The sequence below is a fragment of the Pleurodeles waltl genome, chromosome 3_1 (assembly GCF_031143425.1).
Source record: "Pleurodeles waltl isolate 20211129_DDA chromosome 3_1, aPleWal1.hap1.20221129, whole genome shotgun sequence".
Classification (NCBI taxonomy): Eukaryota; Metazoa; Chordata; class Amphibia; order Caudata; family Salamandridae; genus Pleurodeles; species Pleurodeles waltl.
Genome location: NC_090440.1, coordinates 1,750,110,416 through 1,750,127,824, shown reverse-complemented (window position 1 = coordinate 1,750,127,824; position 17,409 = coordinate 1,750,110,416). Strand labels below are relative to the sequence as shown.

At 42.5% G+C, this 17,409-nt stretch overlaps 1 protein-coding gene across 1 annotated transcript in view; it reads left to right on the top strand.

Annotated features, from left to right (window-relative positions):
* Window positions 1–17,409, top strand: part of UNC80 (unc-80 homolog, NALCN channel complex subunit) — a 2,774,722-nt gene that overhangs the window by 144,590 nt on the left and 2,612,723 nt on the right. The window contains exon 3 of the mRNA XM_069225668.1: window positions 3,340–3,496. Coding sequence (XP_069081769.1) covers window positions 3,340–3,496 — 157 coding nt within the window. The remainder of the gene's footprint in view (window positions 1–3,339; window positions 3,497–17,409) is intronic.

Sequence of the window (17,409 nt, the reverse complement as noted above, 5' to 3'; positions counted from 1 at the left end):
AATGATTCGTCTTGAAGTATGAGGATGTTGTAATATGGGTGCATCTGTTGAAACACTTTGAAAGATGACATGGAGCACATTGAGAGTTTTTTCAGCTTGATCATCTCATGTAAATCATCTCTCTGTTTTTCAAGACTTGATTATTATCACTTGTTACATCTGCAACATTCTTTAAACTTTGAGTCTCCTTAACATTCAAAGACAAGGGCCAATCAATGTTAGCAGACAATTTCCTGGGATGCATAGAAAGAGAAGACACGTTCTTTGTGAATCCAAGATATGTTTTCCCCTGTCAAACTCATACTTCTCAGGCTTACAAGTCAGATGATGTTAATGACCTGACAGTACACTATGGCCCTCATTCTGACCTTGGCGGGCGGCGGAGGCCGCCCGCCAAAGTTCCGCCGTCAGGTTACCGTTCCGCGGTCGAAAGACCGCAGCGGTAATTCTGACTTTCCCGCTGGGCTGGCGGGCGGTCGCCTTCAGGCCGCCCGCCAGCCCAGCGGGAAAGAGGCTTCCACGATGAAGCCGGCTCGGAATCGAGCCGGCGGAGTGGAAGCTGTGCGACGGGTGCAGTTGCACCCGTCGCGTATTTCACTGTCTGCACAGCAGACAGTGAAATACATTTAGGGGCCCTCTTACGGGGGCCCCTGCAATGCCCATGCCAGTGGCATGGGCACTGCAGGGGCCCCCAGGGGCCCCGCGACCCCCCCTACCGCCATCCGGATCCCAGCGGTCGGACCGCCGGGATCTGGATGGTGGTAGGGGGGGTCGGAATCCCCTCGGCGGCGCAGCAAGCTGCGCCGCCTTGGAGGATTCAATGGGGCGGCGGTACACTGGCGGGAGCCCGCCAGTGTTGCCGGTCCGACCGCGGCTTTACCGCCGCGGTCGGAATCCCCATTGGAGCACCGCCGGCCTGTCGGCGGTGCTCCCGCGGTCCTCCGCCCTGGCGGTCTTTGACCGCCAGGGTCAGAATGACCGCCTATGTCTTGATGTCTTGAAGAGTCGTTGAAACTACTATCAGCCAAATAAACCATTACAAACGTATTCAAAATGTCAGAAGAGATGGATTATGTAAAGTGTTTAAAAGTAGCTGAAGCAGCACACAACTCAAATGGCAATACACAATATTCAAAGTGTCAAAATGGGGTGCAGAAGTCAGTTCTCCACTCATCAACTTCTTTTATTCTCAGCAAATGATATGTACCTAAGAGTGCCAGCAAAGGATAGTTATCTGTGGGCACTTGTGATCTGATTCAAAACTTTATAATCAGTACAGTGTGGAGGATTCTGATCTTTCTTAACTACTTTGTTTTTTTTAAACACCCATTCAAATTTATTTGTATGATATTTATTGAGGTATCATATTTGGATGTTACAGTTTCAGGACTAGTGAATTACATCCAGCTAATATGGTCTTCTAACTGGTATTCACACGTGAACACCATGGCCCATTCCTGGTTGAAGGATACAAAACTATAATTTTTTTTTATGAAATGGAAAGTTTGTATGTCATAAAATTACATGGTGATTCTGCAATAAACATTTTAAATGAATTACTTAAAGTCTCTCTTTACTGTTTACTGTTGACCTTTTAATAGAAAGTAATCAATGACCATATTACCATAATATTCTGTTTTAATCTTGAGAAGGAGCCTGCTGTTCAAGGTTCAGAACCCATGAAAGGCTATGACTTGTTGAAAATTGAAAAAAAATGTAATTTGCAAAACTGTGAAGTAGTACTTCTGTAAACTGAGGAATCTTAGTTTGTTTAACATTTTATTGTTAAAAAACCATGAAGAGAAGTAACAATATCATTATGGTAATTCAATGTTTATGCAGATTAATATTGGCAATAATAATAAAGCACCAACCCAATCCCCTCAAAAATGCATTATAAAAAAATAAACAAATATACATAAACGAATTCTAAGATTGGAATACACAATTGTATAATTTAGTGTAATTCCATAAATAAAAGAATAATTCAAATTAATATTGTCATTATGCAGATAATAATATTATTTAATAAATATTTATAATAAAACATTACTGATACAATCTGCCAAACAGATTCCGCATCTCAACAAGAGATAAATCAATAACATGTTCGACATGATAAAACTGTAAATAATCTTGTGAAGAAAATAAAACAATTAAAATTATTATAATAACTAAACATATATAATTCAATATTAATTACTATTGGTTTGATTCAGCATTTGATGGACGGTACTCTGTCATTAGAGTGATGGAGGACATTACTTCCACCCTGACAGACACCTGTTTGTCAATTTTACCACTGGTCCAACAGTCATCTCTATACATTTGAAAAGTCTGGTGGGCTGTCACCATCGGTTTTGTCTGCCTTTCACCAAATTTTTCAAAAGAATGCATATTTTATAAAATAATTATTTAACATATACATATATTTGCAATTATACCAAAATTATATTCAAAAGAAAAGTACATTAAAACAGTATTATAATATGTTAGTAAACTGTGTTTAATGATATTCATGTTTTTTAAAAAAAGATATAGGTCCTCATTACAACCTCAGCGGTCTTTCAAAAAGACCGCCGAGGCTGCGGGAGACAGAATACCACCAGTGCCGTCGGTATGTCTGGCTCCCTATTATGACTTTTCTGCTGGGCCGGCGGATGGTAACAGTGTTACCGTCCGCTGGCCCAGTGAAAAAGTCACATCAACATTGCTGCCGGCTAGTAATAGAGCCGGCGGCAATGCTGATGTGCAGTAGCACCCGTTGCACATTTCACTGCCCGAAATTCGGGCAGTGAAATGCGCGACGGGGCTATGTCTGGGGGCCCCTGCACTGCCCATGCCAAGTGCATGGGCAGTGCAGGGGGCCCCAGGGGCACCACAAGTCCCTCTTTCCGCCAGCCTTTCCATGGCGGTGTTTACTGCCGTGGCCAGGCAGGCGGTCGTTGCTTGCACCGCTGCCCTGGGGATTATGACCGCCAGGCGAAAGCCTGGCAGTATAGTGGAGGGGCTGGCGGTATGACCGTGGCTATTGCGCCACGGTCATAATAGCTGGAGTAACACCGCCAGCCTGCGGCCGCCAGGTTCATAATGAGGTCCATGGCCTCAATATTTTGTCCCTCGATATTTTTATAGTCCCTATATTTTGATCACAATATTATGGTCAAATGATGTGTTGAAGTTGATATTCAGGAGCCAGATCGGCATGCACAACCTCTCTGTATGAGCATGTGTGTTTCATGCAAGGCCTGTTGTTCCGCATGGAGGGGCACAAGCGGAGTTTGGTTAGTTTATGTAATTCTGCTTTTAAAGTTATTAATTCTGCCTCTTTCTTTCTAGTCATTTGAACGAGTCTTGGTGGAAAACAAACTTCATGGCCTCTCACCTGCACTCTCCGAAGCAATCCAGAGCATTTCCCGCTGGGAGCTGGTCCAGGCTGCTTTGCCGCATGTGCTGCATTGCACTGCTACATTGCTGTCCAACAGAAACAAGCTTGGTTGGTACTTATACTTATTCTCTTTTGACAACTAAGGCAAATGTATTTACTCCTCTTTCTCACCATTTGTTTGTTTATTTACTTTACATACAATATTGCACAAATGTGCTAAAATGACTTAATCCAGGTTAAAGACAAACAACTAAAGTAGGTTATGTTTAATGGATTCTCTGTCACTGTTGACCTCTCAGTCGAAATGTCTATGGAACAGAAGGATTTTAAATTCCTTTTTAAAAGTTGCAAGACATGAAGTGGTTTGAAGATCTCAACGTGACTTACAGATTTGTATGGCACAGCCATAGAAGATTGGCTTCATCCACTATTCCTGTGTGAGTGTAGGAGGCCTGAGGTGGGAGTCTGCATTTTTCACCCCTTGTTAGCCACCAGAGATTTTCTCTGTCAAACAGGAAGTAGTTGATGTATATAAGGCTTTGTGAGTGATGCAGGTCATCTTGGATTGTGCTCTTGCTTTAACGTGAATCCAATGTAGTGATAGAAAGACAGAAGAAAAGTGATCAAATTTCTCACATCTAGAGACAAATCTGAATGCAGCATATAGAACCTCGATGAAGAAGGCTGGAAGATCTTCGGGTAGACCAATGAGGAGTAAATTCCAGTAATCAAGTCTGGAAACAGCAAGTGCCCGAACTCAACCCTTTAAAGTGGCGATCCAGTGTGTTTTTTATCAAGTTTTGCTTTGTATGTTTGCAAGGGGTTAATTAAGTTAATGGACAGACCTGCAATTCCACTTGTAGGAAAGTCTGGTAAATGTTGAAGATTGCCTCTTAACCTTTTGTTTACATGACCTTTAGTTCCTTTTATTTTCATTTCACTTTACATTGAGAAGCCTCACTGCCGCTGACGGTAAAATCCACATTACACAGCTTGGAATCAGTATGGCTGAAGAGCAAGGCAGATGTTGTGTTGTTTGTGAGACCGAAGTGAAAAAAATGTTCATTGTAAGCACAACATGTTTTTTATATGCTGTCACCTTGATTGCAAATGTGTTCTTTTTCATATCTAAGCCGACTGTATGTGCTGTGCAAGAATTACATTGGTTTGTTCTATAAAGCTTAAATCACAAGCATAATCCAGAGGTCTTCAGTGAAGAAAATAAGTTTACGGATACTCCTTAATATAATATTCTGGAAGGCTTGCTGTCTTTTTTAATTGCAAAAGAAGAAATTCCATTTACAAATACAAAAGGCATTATGTATAGATGTAATCACTGTTTAACTATGTAAATGCTGATTAGCAAGCTACATGGCTGATCGGGTCAAACATGTAAATAAAATATTTTGTTAACAATTAATTATACTCAGCAGAGACAAATACAATGTTAATAAAAAGATTATATTAAAATTTAAGCAAGATTTATAAGGAAACAATCCTAGCACACTCAATCGCCAGTAATACAAGGACCTCCATCTCTCATATTCCACTGTCATATTAATCTTATCTCTATGAATCACAAATTGTGGATATAGTTCTCCGGTTATATACTTTTAAAGTATCCTGTGCCATGACTCTAACTATGGATGATGTGCTCAGGTTAAATGACAGAAACTCCTTTACTAGTTGGCCAAAGTATTTCCATCATTCCACATCTAAGAATGACAATTTAAATTCCCAACTTTGAATTCATTCCTTTCCTCAGCATGATTTATTCTAAATTAGCAGAAGATTATGAAGAAATGTGATTTGAGGGCAAATTTCAATTAGTGCATGTTGCAGAACTTCATGCAATATGGGGGTCATGTATATACAATATTATTGTTTATAAGCACCAAAGTAAGATGAGAACCCTAGCTCACTTCTTTTCGGAGACGGCCATGCATCTACTAGCACATGTACTTATATTAATATTATTATGACTCTTCTTATTCGACAAATACAAAAAGATGGCCTAGAATTAGTTAAGTCTAGTTAGCCGTTATTATCTTGCATACCCACTCTGTAAGCTTAAGCGCAAATTAATTGAATGCATTTGCATTATCTGAATTACGACTGCATATGACACATACTATACTCTGCTTATGAACATGGAGAATTGGAGTGATCCCCCGTCTGCCCTGGGACAAGTTCCTGATTTGATCACTTCACTTTTAAGCCATGATTACCACTCTTGTTATTTACATCTGTTATGTTGTACACACAATCAATTTATATCCCGGTTATCTAAATAGGGCAGAATCCTTAACTACTTTAATGTGGTGTTGAGAAATCACTCACATCCACCATATTTTGTTTGTAGTGAGGCATACATCTCACTATTTCTTTTTCAATCAGTCTGACGTGCCCCTGAGCACTGTTCAAGTGGGAGAGGTACCACTGCACAGGGGGCAATCTTCTCTTCCTAACGGTACTTCTGTAGAGGATTCCCGAGTCAGGGATCCACCTACCTGACACCAGAGATTTTTCTCCCCCCGTTCACCCCCCAAAAAATAGGTGTTTCCGCCACTTGGGACCAAACTGGTGAGGATGTACCCTCCCTCCCCCCAATATGCCCATCTCAGTGGGTGGGCAGAAAGCCCATTAGAATACACCAGAATTTATTTTTTCGAAAAAGGGATTGGGTAGCCTATCATGGCATAGGGTTATTCCCCCACCCATAAAGCACAGAAGTCTTTCAGGGCACATTGGTGAGATGTACCCCCAATACGCACACCCTGTGGGATAGAAAGCCGACTAGACTACCAGGGATTTTATCGATGGGACAGCTCACCCTAGTATTGGGCCATGCTCCCATTCCAAAAAGGGACACAGCAGTCTCCTAGGCTGCAGTTTTGGTGGAGTTACCCCTAAATCGTCCTTCCCCAGTGGGGCAGAAAGTCCATTAAACATCAAGGGAATTTATTCTTAAAAAACAGTTGGTGCAACCCGCAGTGGCATCAGGCCAAGCGCCCACCCTAAAAATGAACACAACTGTCTTTCTGCCTCCCTGGGTGGTGGATTGTGGGGGTTACCCTCAATTTGCCCTCCGAGGAGAGGCAGAAAGTCCAACTCACCACACGGAATGTATTAAAAAAGTGATGGGATGTCCCAACGTAGCATCAGGCCATGTGCCTACCACAACAATGGACACTGCAGTCTATCTGCCTCCCCTTGTTACCCCCAATCTGGCCTCCGGAAAATGTAGAAAGTCCACTAGACAGCAGTTGGCAGTTGTTTGCTCACTGCCCCAGTACAGACTCTCACTCTAGTCAGGCTAAAGGAGACACTTAGCTAAGATAACCCCTGCTCACCCCCTTGGTAACTTGGCATGAGCAGTCAGGCTTATTTCAGAGACAATGTGTAAAGTATGTGCACACACACACACACAAACACACAGTAACACAGTTGAAACAACACAAAAGTACCCCACACCTGTTTCAGAAAACAGGCAACATTGATCTGAGTAAAGCAAGAACATAACAACAAAAATCCAACATACAAAAGTAAAGATACACATTTTCAAAAATTAAATCTTAGTAAAGCACTTAGTAATACAATAGCATCAACTGGGGCTATCACAGCATCATAACGGAGTCGTTTCTAACAGTCTGATACCACTCGGTGTGGGCTGGTCACAGAGTTGCACGGACCCCAGGTACAGTACCTTGGAAAACCATGAGGAAGCAAAGACATTGCACAGATTCGGGGAGGTGAGGCATAGCTGGAGCCAGTGCGACATTGGTTCCTTACTGCTACCGGGGAGGTGAGGTGTCAGTTCCTTACTGCTAGGCAGGTGAGGCAAGGCGTTGGTTCCTTACAGTTGCAGGGGAGGTGACGTGGCATCGGTGGTGTGGCGTCTGTTCCTTACGACCCAGTGGATTAGATGAATCCAGCAGGTCAAGATACAAGGCGTCGACTTTGCGGCGTCGTGATCACACCACGGCGCCACAGGTGCTTAGGTGGAGTCAGGTGTCATGTACATCTGTGGGACGGCACTCGGGACTCACGCTGTGGTGGGACTTCGGAGGTGCTGCATCGGTGTTGGACGTGTTATGCAGGTTGCGGTTGTTGCACTCAGTGGGGACCACGGCTCCGGTGAAGGCAGCACAGTAGAGTCGTACAGCGGGGCTGGTTCCGAAGTCACTCTGGAGTCAAGGTGCTTGGTTTCTTCTTGTTTGCACCAAAGCTCACTTCCAAAGACCCAGGAACTGGATTTGGCACCACTTGGCAAGTCAAGAGAGCCCAGGCACTGGCAGGTGAAGTCTTTGATGCCCTGAGACTTCTTTACAGAAGGCAAGCTCAGTTCAAGCCCTTGGAGAACCTTGGAATGCAGAATGTAGAAAGCAAAGTCCAGTCCTTTCACTCCCAGGACAGAAGCAGCAGGCCAGCATAACAAAGCAACAGGCAGAGTGGCAGTCCCTTCTAAAGCATCCAGCTCGTTTTCCTGGCAGAATGTCATCAGTCCAAAAGGATTCTAACTAGGTGGGGTCAAAGGTCCAGTACTCATACCAATTTCTGTCTTTGAAGTAGACAAACTTCAAAGAGAAGTATTTTTAGTGCACAAGACCAAGCCTTTCCCTGCCCTGGCACCAGACATATGCTAAGGGGTTGGAGATTGCATTGTGTGAGGACGGGCACAGCCCTATTCAGGTGCAGGTGTCACCTCCTCCCACCACTCTAGCTCAAGAAGACCCATCAGCCTGGTGATGGGCCATCAGAATATGCAGGACACACCTCATCTCCCTTTGTGTGACTGCCTAGAGCAGTGGTTCCCAACCTGTGAGCGGCGGCCCCCCTAGGAGTCTGTGACATATTCCCAGGGAGTAAGCAGCCTGGGTCATCAGGAAGGCACTTCTCTAGCTGGGGCCTCTCGACAGAAACATGCTTGTTTTTATATTTAAAACTTACTTTGTGCAGCAGTTTTTAAAACATTGCAAAGTTCCTTGTAAATTCAGAAGCTTTCGGGGCAAAAAAAAAAATAAGTGTCCAGATAACGCTGGTGTTTAATGTACTTGCTGGAGAGAGATTGGAATTTTGTCTAGTGGCAGTTTTGACTCATCTAAGGTAGCTCAGATGGCTAATATGCCTGCTGCAAAGAACGTGTATCATGTAAAGAACAGTTTCATGTGCAGTGAGTTACTGCTTTTGTCACAGAGATTCTTTTGTTACTGTGCAGTTCATAAGTTACAATCGTAATCTAGCACAGTGAGCTATGAACGGCCATTAAAGGACTGCATGCAAACTGCATAGCACAAATTAGAATGTTATGTTTTTCCCAGTCTTTCATTATCCTTATGCTGCTAAAAAAGTTTTGTTTGTGTAGAAATACATTCTTATTATTTAAAGCAATGCTAACCACAGTGTTATGTTGTGAATCCTGAATTTGTGCTTCTCCAGACGAAGTGCTCTTAGAAAATGCCTACCAGTGTGAATGACATGTGAATCCTACATCTTGTAGTCCCCTGTAAAGTGCTCCGGCACCCTACACTGGTAAGAGTTATGCTATAAAACAAAACAAACAAATTACAGGGAGTGCAGAATTATTAGGCAAGTTGTATTTTTGAGGATTAATTTTATTATTGAACAACAACCATGTTCTCAATGAACCCAAAAAACTCATTAATATCAAAACTGAATATTTTTGGAAGTAGTTTTTAGTTTGTTTTTAGTTTTAGCTATGTTAGGGGGATATCTGTGTGTGCAGGTGACTATCACTGTGCATAATTATTAGGCAACTTAACAAACAAAAAATATATACCCATTTCAATTATTTATCATTACCAGTGAAACCAATATAACATCTCAACATTCACAAATATACATTTCTGACATTCAAAAACAAAACAAAAACAAATCAGTGACCAATATAGCCACCTTTCTTTGCAAGGACACTCAAAAGCCTGCCATCATTGGATTCTGTCAGTGTTTTGATCTGTTCACCATCAACATTGCGTGCAGCAGCAACCACAGCCTCCCAGACACTGTTCAGAGAGGTGTACTGTTTTCCCTCCTTGTAAATCTCACATTTGATGATGGACCACAGGTTCTCAATGGGGTTCAGATCAGGTGAACAAGGAGGCCATGTCATTAGATTTCCTTCTTTTATACCCTTTCTTGCCAGCCACGCTGTGGAGTACTTGGACGCGTGTGATGGAGCATTGTCCTGCATGAAAATCATGTTTTTCTTGAAGGATGCAGACTTCTTCCTGTACCACTGCTTGAAGTAGGACTGGGAGTTGAGCTTGACTCCATCCTCAACCCGAAAAGGCCCCACAAGCTCATCTTTGATGATACCAGCCCAAACCAGTACTCCACCTCCACCTTGCTGGCGTCTGAGTCGGACTGGAGCTCTCTGCCCTTTACCAATCCAGCCACGGGCCCATCCATCTGGCCCATCAAGACTCACTCTCATTTCATCAGTCCATAAAACCTTAGAAAAATCAGTCTTGAGATATTTCTTGGCCCAGTCTTGACGTTTCAGCTTGTGTGTCTTGTTCAGTGGTGGTCGTCTTTCAGCCTTTCTTACCTTGGCCATGTCTCTGAGTATTGCACACCTTGTGCTTTTGGGCACTCCAGTGATGTTGCAGCTCTGAAATATGGCCAAACTGGTGGCAAGTGGCATCGTGGCAGCTGCACGCTTGACTTTTCTCAGTTCATGGGCAGTTATTTTGCGCCTTGGTTTTTCCACACGCTTCTTGCGACCCTGTTGACTATTTTGAATGAAACGCTTGATTGTTCGATGATCACGCTTCAGAAGCTTTGCAATTTTAAGAGTGCTGCATCCCTCTGCAAGATATCTCACTATTTTTGACTTTTCTGAGCCTGTCAAGTCCTTCTTTTGACCCATTTTGCCAAAGGAAAGGAAGTTGCCTAATAATTATGCACACCTGATATAGGGTGTTGATGTCATTAGACCACACCCCTTCTCATTACAGAGATGCACATCACCTAATATGCTTAATTGGTAGTAGGCTTTTGAGCCTATACAGCTTGGAGTAAGACAACATGCATAAAGAGGATGATGTGGTCAAAATACTCATTTGCCTAATAATTCTGCACTCCCTGTACATGTGGCATAGAGGCTGTGGAGGGATGAGAGGCCCCTATGGTTTTACTTTCTTTCCCTACCACATATTAATGTGACAAAGCTTTCTCAAATCTTATGTACCTACAAAATAAAAACAGAAATCGCTTGGGAAATGTAGAATCTGACCTGAGGATTCAACTTTCCTTGATAAAACCAAACATTGAAACGTTAGCTGCCTAGATGCAGCACCATCCTTCCCATTAAAATGTTTCAATTTTTGCATATTTTTTCAGTATAAAATAATTATATCTTTAGTTATTCAAGTATTTGTTTGATGTGTACTTGTTTGTGTATTTTTTGCGAATTACTGTTTTAATGTTTGCAATTTAAATCGTACAAATTGCTTGGTGTTCCCCAGCTTCCAGTAGTGATTCAGTGGGGGTCCTCAAGTGTCCAAAGGTTGGGAACCACGCTTCTAGAGTGAATGCAAAAACAGCAGAACTGTAATCCGGACCCAGATGTGTATTCCACAGACAGGCAGAAGCACAGAATGGTTAAGCAAGAAAATGCCCGCTTTCTAAAAGTGGCATTGGGAAACCTACAATTAAAAAACAAATTCACCAAAATATGTATTTTTAAATTGTGAGTTCAAAGACCACAAACTCCATATTTCTATCTACTCCCAGTGGTAAATTACACTTAAAAGATATTTCAAGGCAATCCCCGTGTGACCCTATGGGAGAGATAGGCCTTGCAATAGTGAAAACCAAATTTAGCAGTATTTCACTATCAGGACATATACAACACACTAATATATGTCCTACCCTTTAAAAACACTGCACCGTGTCCATGGGGCTCCCTTGGGCCTACCTTAGAGGTGGCTTACATGTAGTAAAAGGGAAGGTTTGGGCCTGGCAAATGGGTGCACCTGCCATGTCGACATGGCAGTCTAAAGTTGCCTACAGGTCTGAGGCATGTTTACAGGGCTAATCGTGGGTGGCACATTCAGTGTTGCAGGCCCACTAGTAGCATTTGATTCACAGGCCCTGGGCACACATGGTTCACTATACAATGGACTTACTAGTAAATCAAATATGCCATTCATGGATAACCCAATCACCAGTACGATTTAGACAGAGAGCACTTGAACTTTAGCACTGGTAAGCTGTGGTAAAGTGCCCAAAATCCTAAAGTCAGCAAAAACGAAATTCAGCATAGGATCAAAAACAGGAGGTCAGAGACAAAAAGAGAGGGGAAACCACACCAAGAGCTGACAGGTCTAACAAGCTGTATTTCCTAAAGGTCACAGAGGCACAACAAGCACTTGTGCCCACTTTCTTCTCCCCTGGGTAATTTTGGCATTACAGATGGGTCTGCAGATACTTGTGTGACCCCCTTTTGTAATATTGATAGCACTGGTGCACATGTTGCATCAGTACTATCCTGAAGAGTCATCCCCTCATTTGCACTGGGTGGGGTGGTCCCATGTAAATGAGGGATTTATTTTCCCCTCTGTGTTTGCACCGTATTATGGACGCAGACAAAGAATTAGCCATCAGTAGGTGCATTCACTGTGCTCCCTGAAGAGGTGATGCACAGTCATTGTGCCCCGTGGTGCCCCTAAAAAGGGAATCCCATGGACCCCCCCCCAGACAACCCACTGCAGGTGGGTACCATCACTCGCTGCACTCACCTCCCGGTGGACCTCTTTCCTCAATGCCACAAATAGACATTGTGCTGTTCACATAACAAACCCCCCTGTGATTAAATGTTTAAGAAAAGGATTGGTAGCTGATCATCCAAACATCTGTAGAAGCCACCATCCCATAACACCCCAGCAGTCTTTCTTCCCTGGGGAATCTTTTGTTGATTGCATTCTCAGAAAAAAACATGCAAAGCACTTTCTTCCAATTTTCAAACAAACCCCAACACTTTGCTGTACATTGGCAATTTTTTGGGTTCCCTTCAGGGGAATACACTAATCCTGGGTACCTTTAGAATTTCCAGCACGTGGGGAAAAGGATGTGAATTTGGTGTGGATACCTTTTATGAAACAAATTATGAAGGCTTAAGCATAAAATGTCCCACATATCAAACACAAGTTCAGTACAGGGGGAGCCGCAGCAGCTAAGGGGGTAAAGGCAATATGTGTTTGAAGTGAACAAATAGCCAATTTGCATTGATAAAGCTCTTCCCTGGAAAACCTCAATTTGTTGGAGCTATTAAGGCATATTATATTCCAACTTAACATTTTCAAGTTAATCATTAAATCTGCTACACATTACACTTGGTTTCTGGCCATCGAACACTCTCTGCTTAGCATGTAACTCTCCTATCATGTTTACCAACGCTTCTTTCCCATCCTTTTTTCCTTCTTTCAGACGCATCCATCTCATTCTAGCTGTCATAGTAGATGATAGGAGCAGAGGATCGGACTCCTCCCACCACCATTGCTGTGCACTATTTCACCTTAGGTAGTCCGTGGCTTCCACTAATACTCATTGGATGATACCTGCCTTGTTTTTGACTCTGACCATTCTCAACATGACAATAATAATGAACAATTATATAAATAAAACTCCCATCAAAAGAGCTAGCCTGTTCCTTCCCATCATGCCTTTGTAGCCCCTATGAAACTTTGAACAAGCAGCTGTTTAATTTGATGTTTATGTACAATTGTTAAACATTAGAGTCAGCACATTCATATTTCAACCTACAAAAAGTTAAAATAAAAGATGCTGTCCACTACAGTGAAAAAACTGTTTGCAGTAGAGTGGGCAGCTAGTAAGCACAAACATAAACAAGGACAACATGCTTTTAGGGGAGGAAGGCTGGTCCCAAAAAGAGGCTGATGGTGTTAGCAGACACATAGGAAAAGCCCACAAGATCTAAATAATATATTTAAAAAGTGCATAAAAATAAACAATGGCAGAATAAATGTTATGTACCATTACACCATCAGAGATGCTTCTGTAGTATGTGAAAGAAATAATTGTTCTGCCAGCCTCTTAATAGCGCTTAATGGTCATGAGTTGGTTTTATAATTATATGTGTCTGACTTAAGCAGCACATACCACTGAACGATAATATGAAGATAAAAAGAGCTGTTAGGGAGGCAGCACACACCATAAAACTTTTTGTGCTTACAGCTAACAATGTTTTTCACTCAGGACTAATGAAAACCACATTGTCTACCTTGGAGAAGCTCTTCTAGTCACACTGAATCAGAGAAGTGTGATGTGGACTAGGGTACCTGCCAGCAGCTGCTGGTAGCTGTTCAGTACAAAGGTAATTGGAAACTAAAGGAGATAAGGTTTATATAAACAAATGTTTAAGATGTAGTTTTAACTCTGAACAGCTACTAGACCTTATTACCAAGGAACTGGAATCGCAAGTTTGTTTTTTACTTGATTAACCCATACATAATATATGCTGAAAAACATGAAAAAGCAGCATTGGTGTGATCTTGATGGGTACAGAGTTGTTTTTCCAAACCCTGTGTGCATAGCTGTAAGAGGCCAGCTTCCTCCATTTTCCTTTTTTACTGTTCTTAATCTGTAGTCTGATGGTGTCCTGGCTGCGGGTGTGTCGAGAACCAGCAGAGATGGTAGGCTTGTCTACAAGATAAGATGGAATGCTTTTTGTGATGGCTTTGCTAATGATGCAGCTGTTTGCAAAGAAACCTATGGACTTCCACCAGAATGAGGGTGATAGATATTGATAATACATTGTCCAACAGTTTAACTGAATTGGTGAATAGATGGTACTTGAGGAACCATTGTTGCAAACTAATAGAAATAGTGTTGCTAATTTTAGCTGTTTGAGGTTGGTTTGGGGAACCATTTTAACACTACCCTTCAATGCATATTTGCTTTTTCATACTGATCAAGGAGTTCATAGATCTTGAAGTACAAATAATCAAGAGTTTTCTATGTCGGGGAAACAGTGCGTTGTCAACAACTTGTAGAAGTGTAGTATCTGTTCTAGAACCTGGTCTTAACCCAGATTGAAAGTTATCTAGGAGATGTATAGATTGTGGAGATAAAGGTGGGAGGATACACAGCTTTTTATCACCTTTCACAAGATAGGTAGACCTGATACACTGAAAATGTTGTTGAGGGCATTAGCATCACCTAAATGTTTCTTCAGAAAGAGCGAGAATTGTCCAGTTTTCAAGCAGTCACGAAATTCACTAAGTTGCTACATCATGCTAACAAACTTTTGTCCAGATCTTAACAAATATTACTAGGCACTACATCAATGAAGTGGGTTGATGGTTTAACTTTGATTATAATTTCGAGGACCTCAAACTCGGAGATTTCTGTAAAACTAGACTAGGTTTTCTCTGCTTTCAAATTTAATTTGGTATCATTCAGAGGATCCGAGACTTAGGGTGTGAAGGGTTCAATAAAATGTACCTTCTCAGTGAAGAATATCACAAAGTCCTCACATTTGGATTCAGTGTGACCAGTCAAGGTATTCTGCACTGGCTATTGGCCTTTCCTAACGACTTCAAGCAGATGTCTTTTTAAGGTACCCAATACCACTTTTATATGTGAGGATATTGACATGAAAATCGAGTTTTGGTAGCTTCTTCTTCAACTTCAGCAACTCTAAGATGAGTATGATTCCGCTGAGAAGGTGATTGTTTCTATGTGTTCTCAAGTTTGGGGGATTTTCTTTCTACTTATAATCCTTTCAAGAACCAGTGAACAGAGGGGTTTAGTCTTTTCTTGTTTTTCGGTGGAGTGCAGTCTTCATTTAGAGTTTTCATTGAGTCATTGTAAATAGCTGTGGTGACATTGATGCCTTGTAGTGACACTATAAAGGGAAGCATTCCGAATGCTTTCTTTGTGAGTGTGTTTTTGTTGATATTTGTTGTGTCATGAACCATACAGTTTGGTTATTTTGTTGACCAAAGGTTTAATACTGGGCAAAAGTGAAAGGGGTCTTAAGGTGGTCAGAGAAACTTATTAAAATGTGGTCATCAGTTGTCAGAAGGAGATCTTTAACAATGACTAAGTGAAATGTGGGCCCTTTGTAGTATAGAGGTTTCTGATGGATATAACTACCTGTGGATTCCTCACCTTATGAATTCTCCCATGCGCCAGCATCCGACATAAAATCTTCTTCCCAACTCTCCACGTCAACGAGGACGTCACAATTGCACGGCTCCACGCGACTCCGTCTGATGTCACCGTGCCAATAAGAGGTCCTCGCCGGCGTGCTGACATCAGTTTCATCCATTTTTTACGTGCCTTTGAGACGAACAGGTGAAAACCGACCTCACCATAGCTCCAATAAATACATATATACATAAAACCACCATGATGCAATAGAATCAAAACCATCAATTATATATACAGAAAAATATCAAAATGTATATACACCTATAAAACCACACATCTTAGTGTAACCAGACAGGCAATAGGGAGGCGGGTGGGACTGTGAGGAATCCACAGGTAGCTATTGTATTCACCAGAAAAAGCGTGACCGAAGGTAAATAACTTGTTCTTCTGATGGATACAACTAGCTGTGGATTCCTCACCTTATCAATAGAGTCCCAAAGCAGTACCGCGCTCGGAGGTGGGAGCCTGACTGATTACACCAAGAAATCCTGCAATACAGATCGCACAAAATGCTGTCCATCAGAACCTGAACTGACTGACCGGGAAGGGACGGGAGGAAGGCCTTGAGAGCCAGACGTATCGCCCGCAATTCTAAAATATTGATATGAAAAGTCTGTTCCACTGGAGACCAAAGTCCTTTGATCTCCAGGTCCCCCAGATGAGCTCCCCACCCTCGAGCGGAAGCATCCGTCATGACCTTGGCCACCGGAGGCAGCAGTGAGTATGGCCTTCTTTGAGAAAGGTTGCCGTCCACAGCCCACCATCGTAGATCCGCTGCAGCGTCTCTGGAGATCGGTATCGACTCCTCGAGATCCCCCTTGTGTTGAAACCACTGCTTGCGGAGGCACCATTGGAGATCCCTCATGGGCCAATGTGCATGAGTGACCAACAGAATGCAAGAAGCGAACAGAACGAGCAGGCGTAAGACCTTGGGGACTGGAACAACCGCTCCATTTTGAAACATTGGAATCAACGCCTGGATGTCCTGAAGCCGCTGAGGCGGAGGATAGGCCAGATTCAATGTAGTATCCAGTACTGCCCCTATGAACAGGAGGCGTTGAGAGGGCTCTAGGTGAGACTTGGGTACATTTATCGTAAAACCCAGACTGAACAACAACTGAGTTGTCATCTGCAAGTGATGCAACGCAAGCTCTGGAGACTTGGCCTGTTCGTCTCAAAGGCACGTAAAAAATGGATGAAACTGATGTCAGCACGCCGGCGAGGACCTCTTATTGGCACGGTGACATCAGACAGAGTCGCGTGGAGCCGTGCAATTGTGACGTCCTCGTTGACGTGGAGAGCCGGGAAGAAGATTGTACTATGGGAGACTGAGTCAACTCCACACCATTTGGGAACTGTTGGCCTGACTTCTACTAGTCCACATGTCTTTAACAAATCAGCTCTTAGACTTCAGTTCACAGATCGGCGCCTCTCTGGATCTGGAACAATATTGATGCCTCCGAATAGGAGCTGATACCATGTTGAGTTAGTGAGGCCCACCCCATCTAGGTTCCACAACTCTGATTGATGGAGGCACCACCTAATGTGCGCCATGATGATATTTCTGAGAAACCCAACGGATATGTCTCACTAAATTGTCAAGATTTACCAAATACTTTTTCAAATTTATTAGTAGTTTTAATATCAAACTAATATTCATTATTTCATCTTTTTTTATGGATATTAATACTAATCTTTACAGTTCTCTCAGCACCTGGAGGAGACATACAGGCTTTATCCTTGGCATCTGTGCTTTTTGCCAGCAGTTATACTACGAGAACTATTTGCCGCCTACCGCTTTCGTTATGACAGACCATGCTATT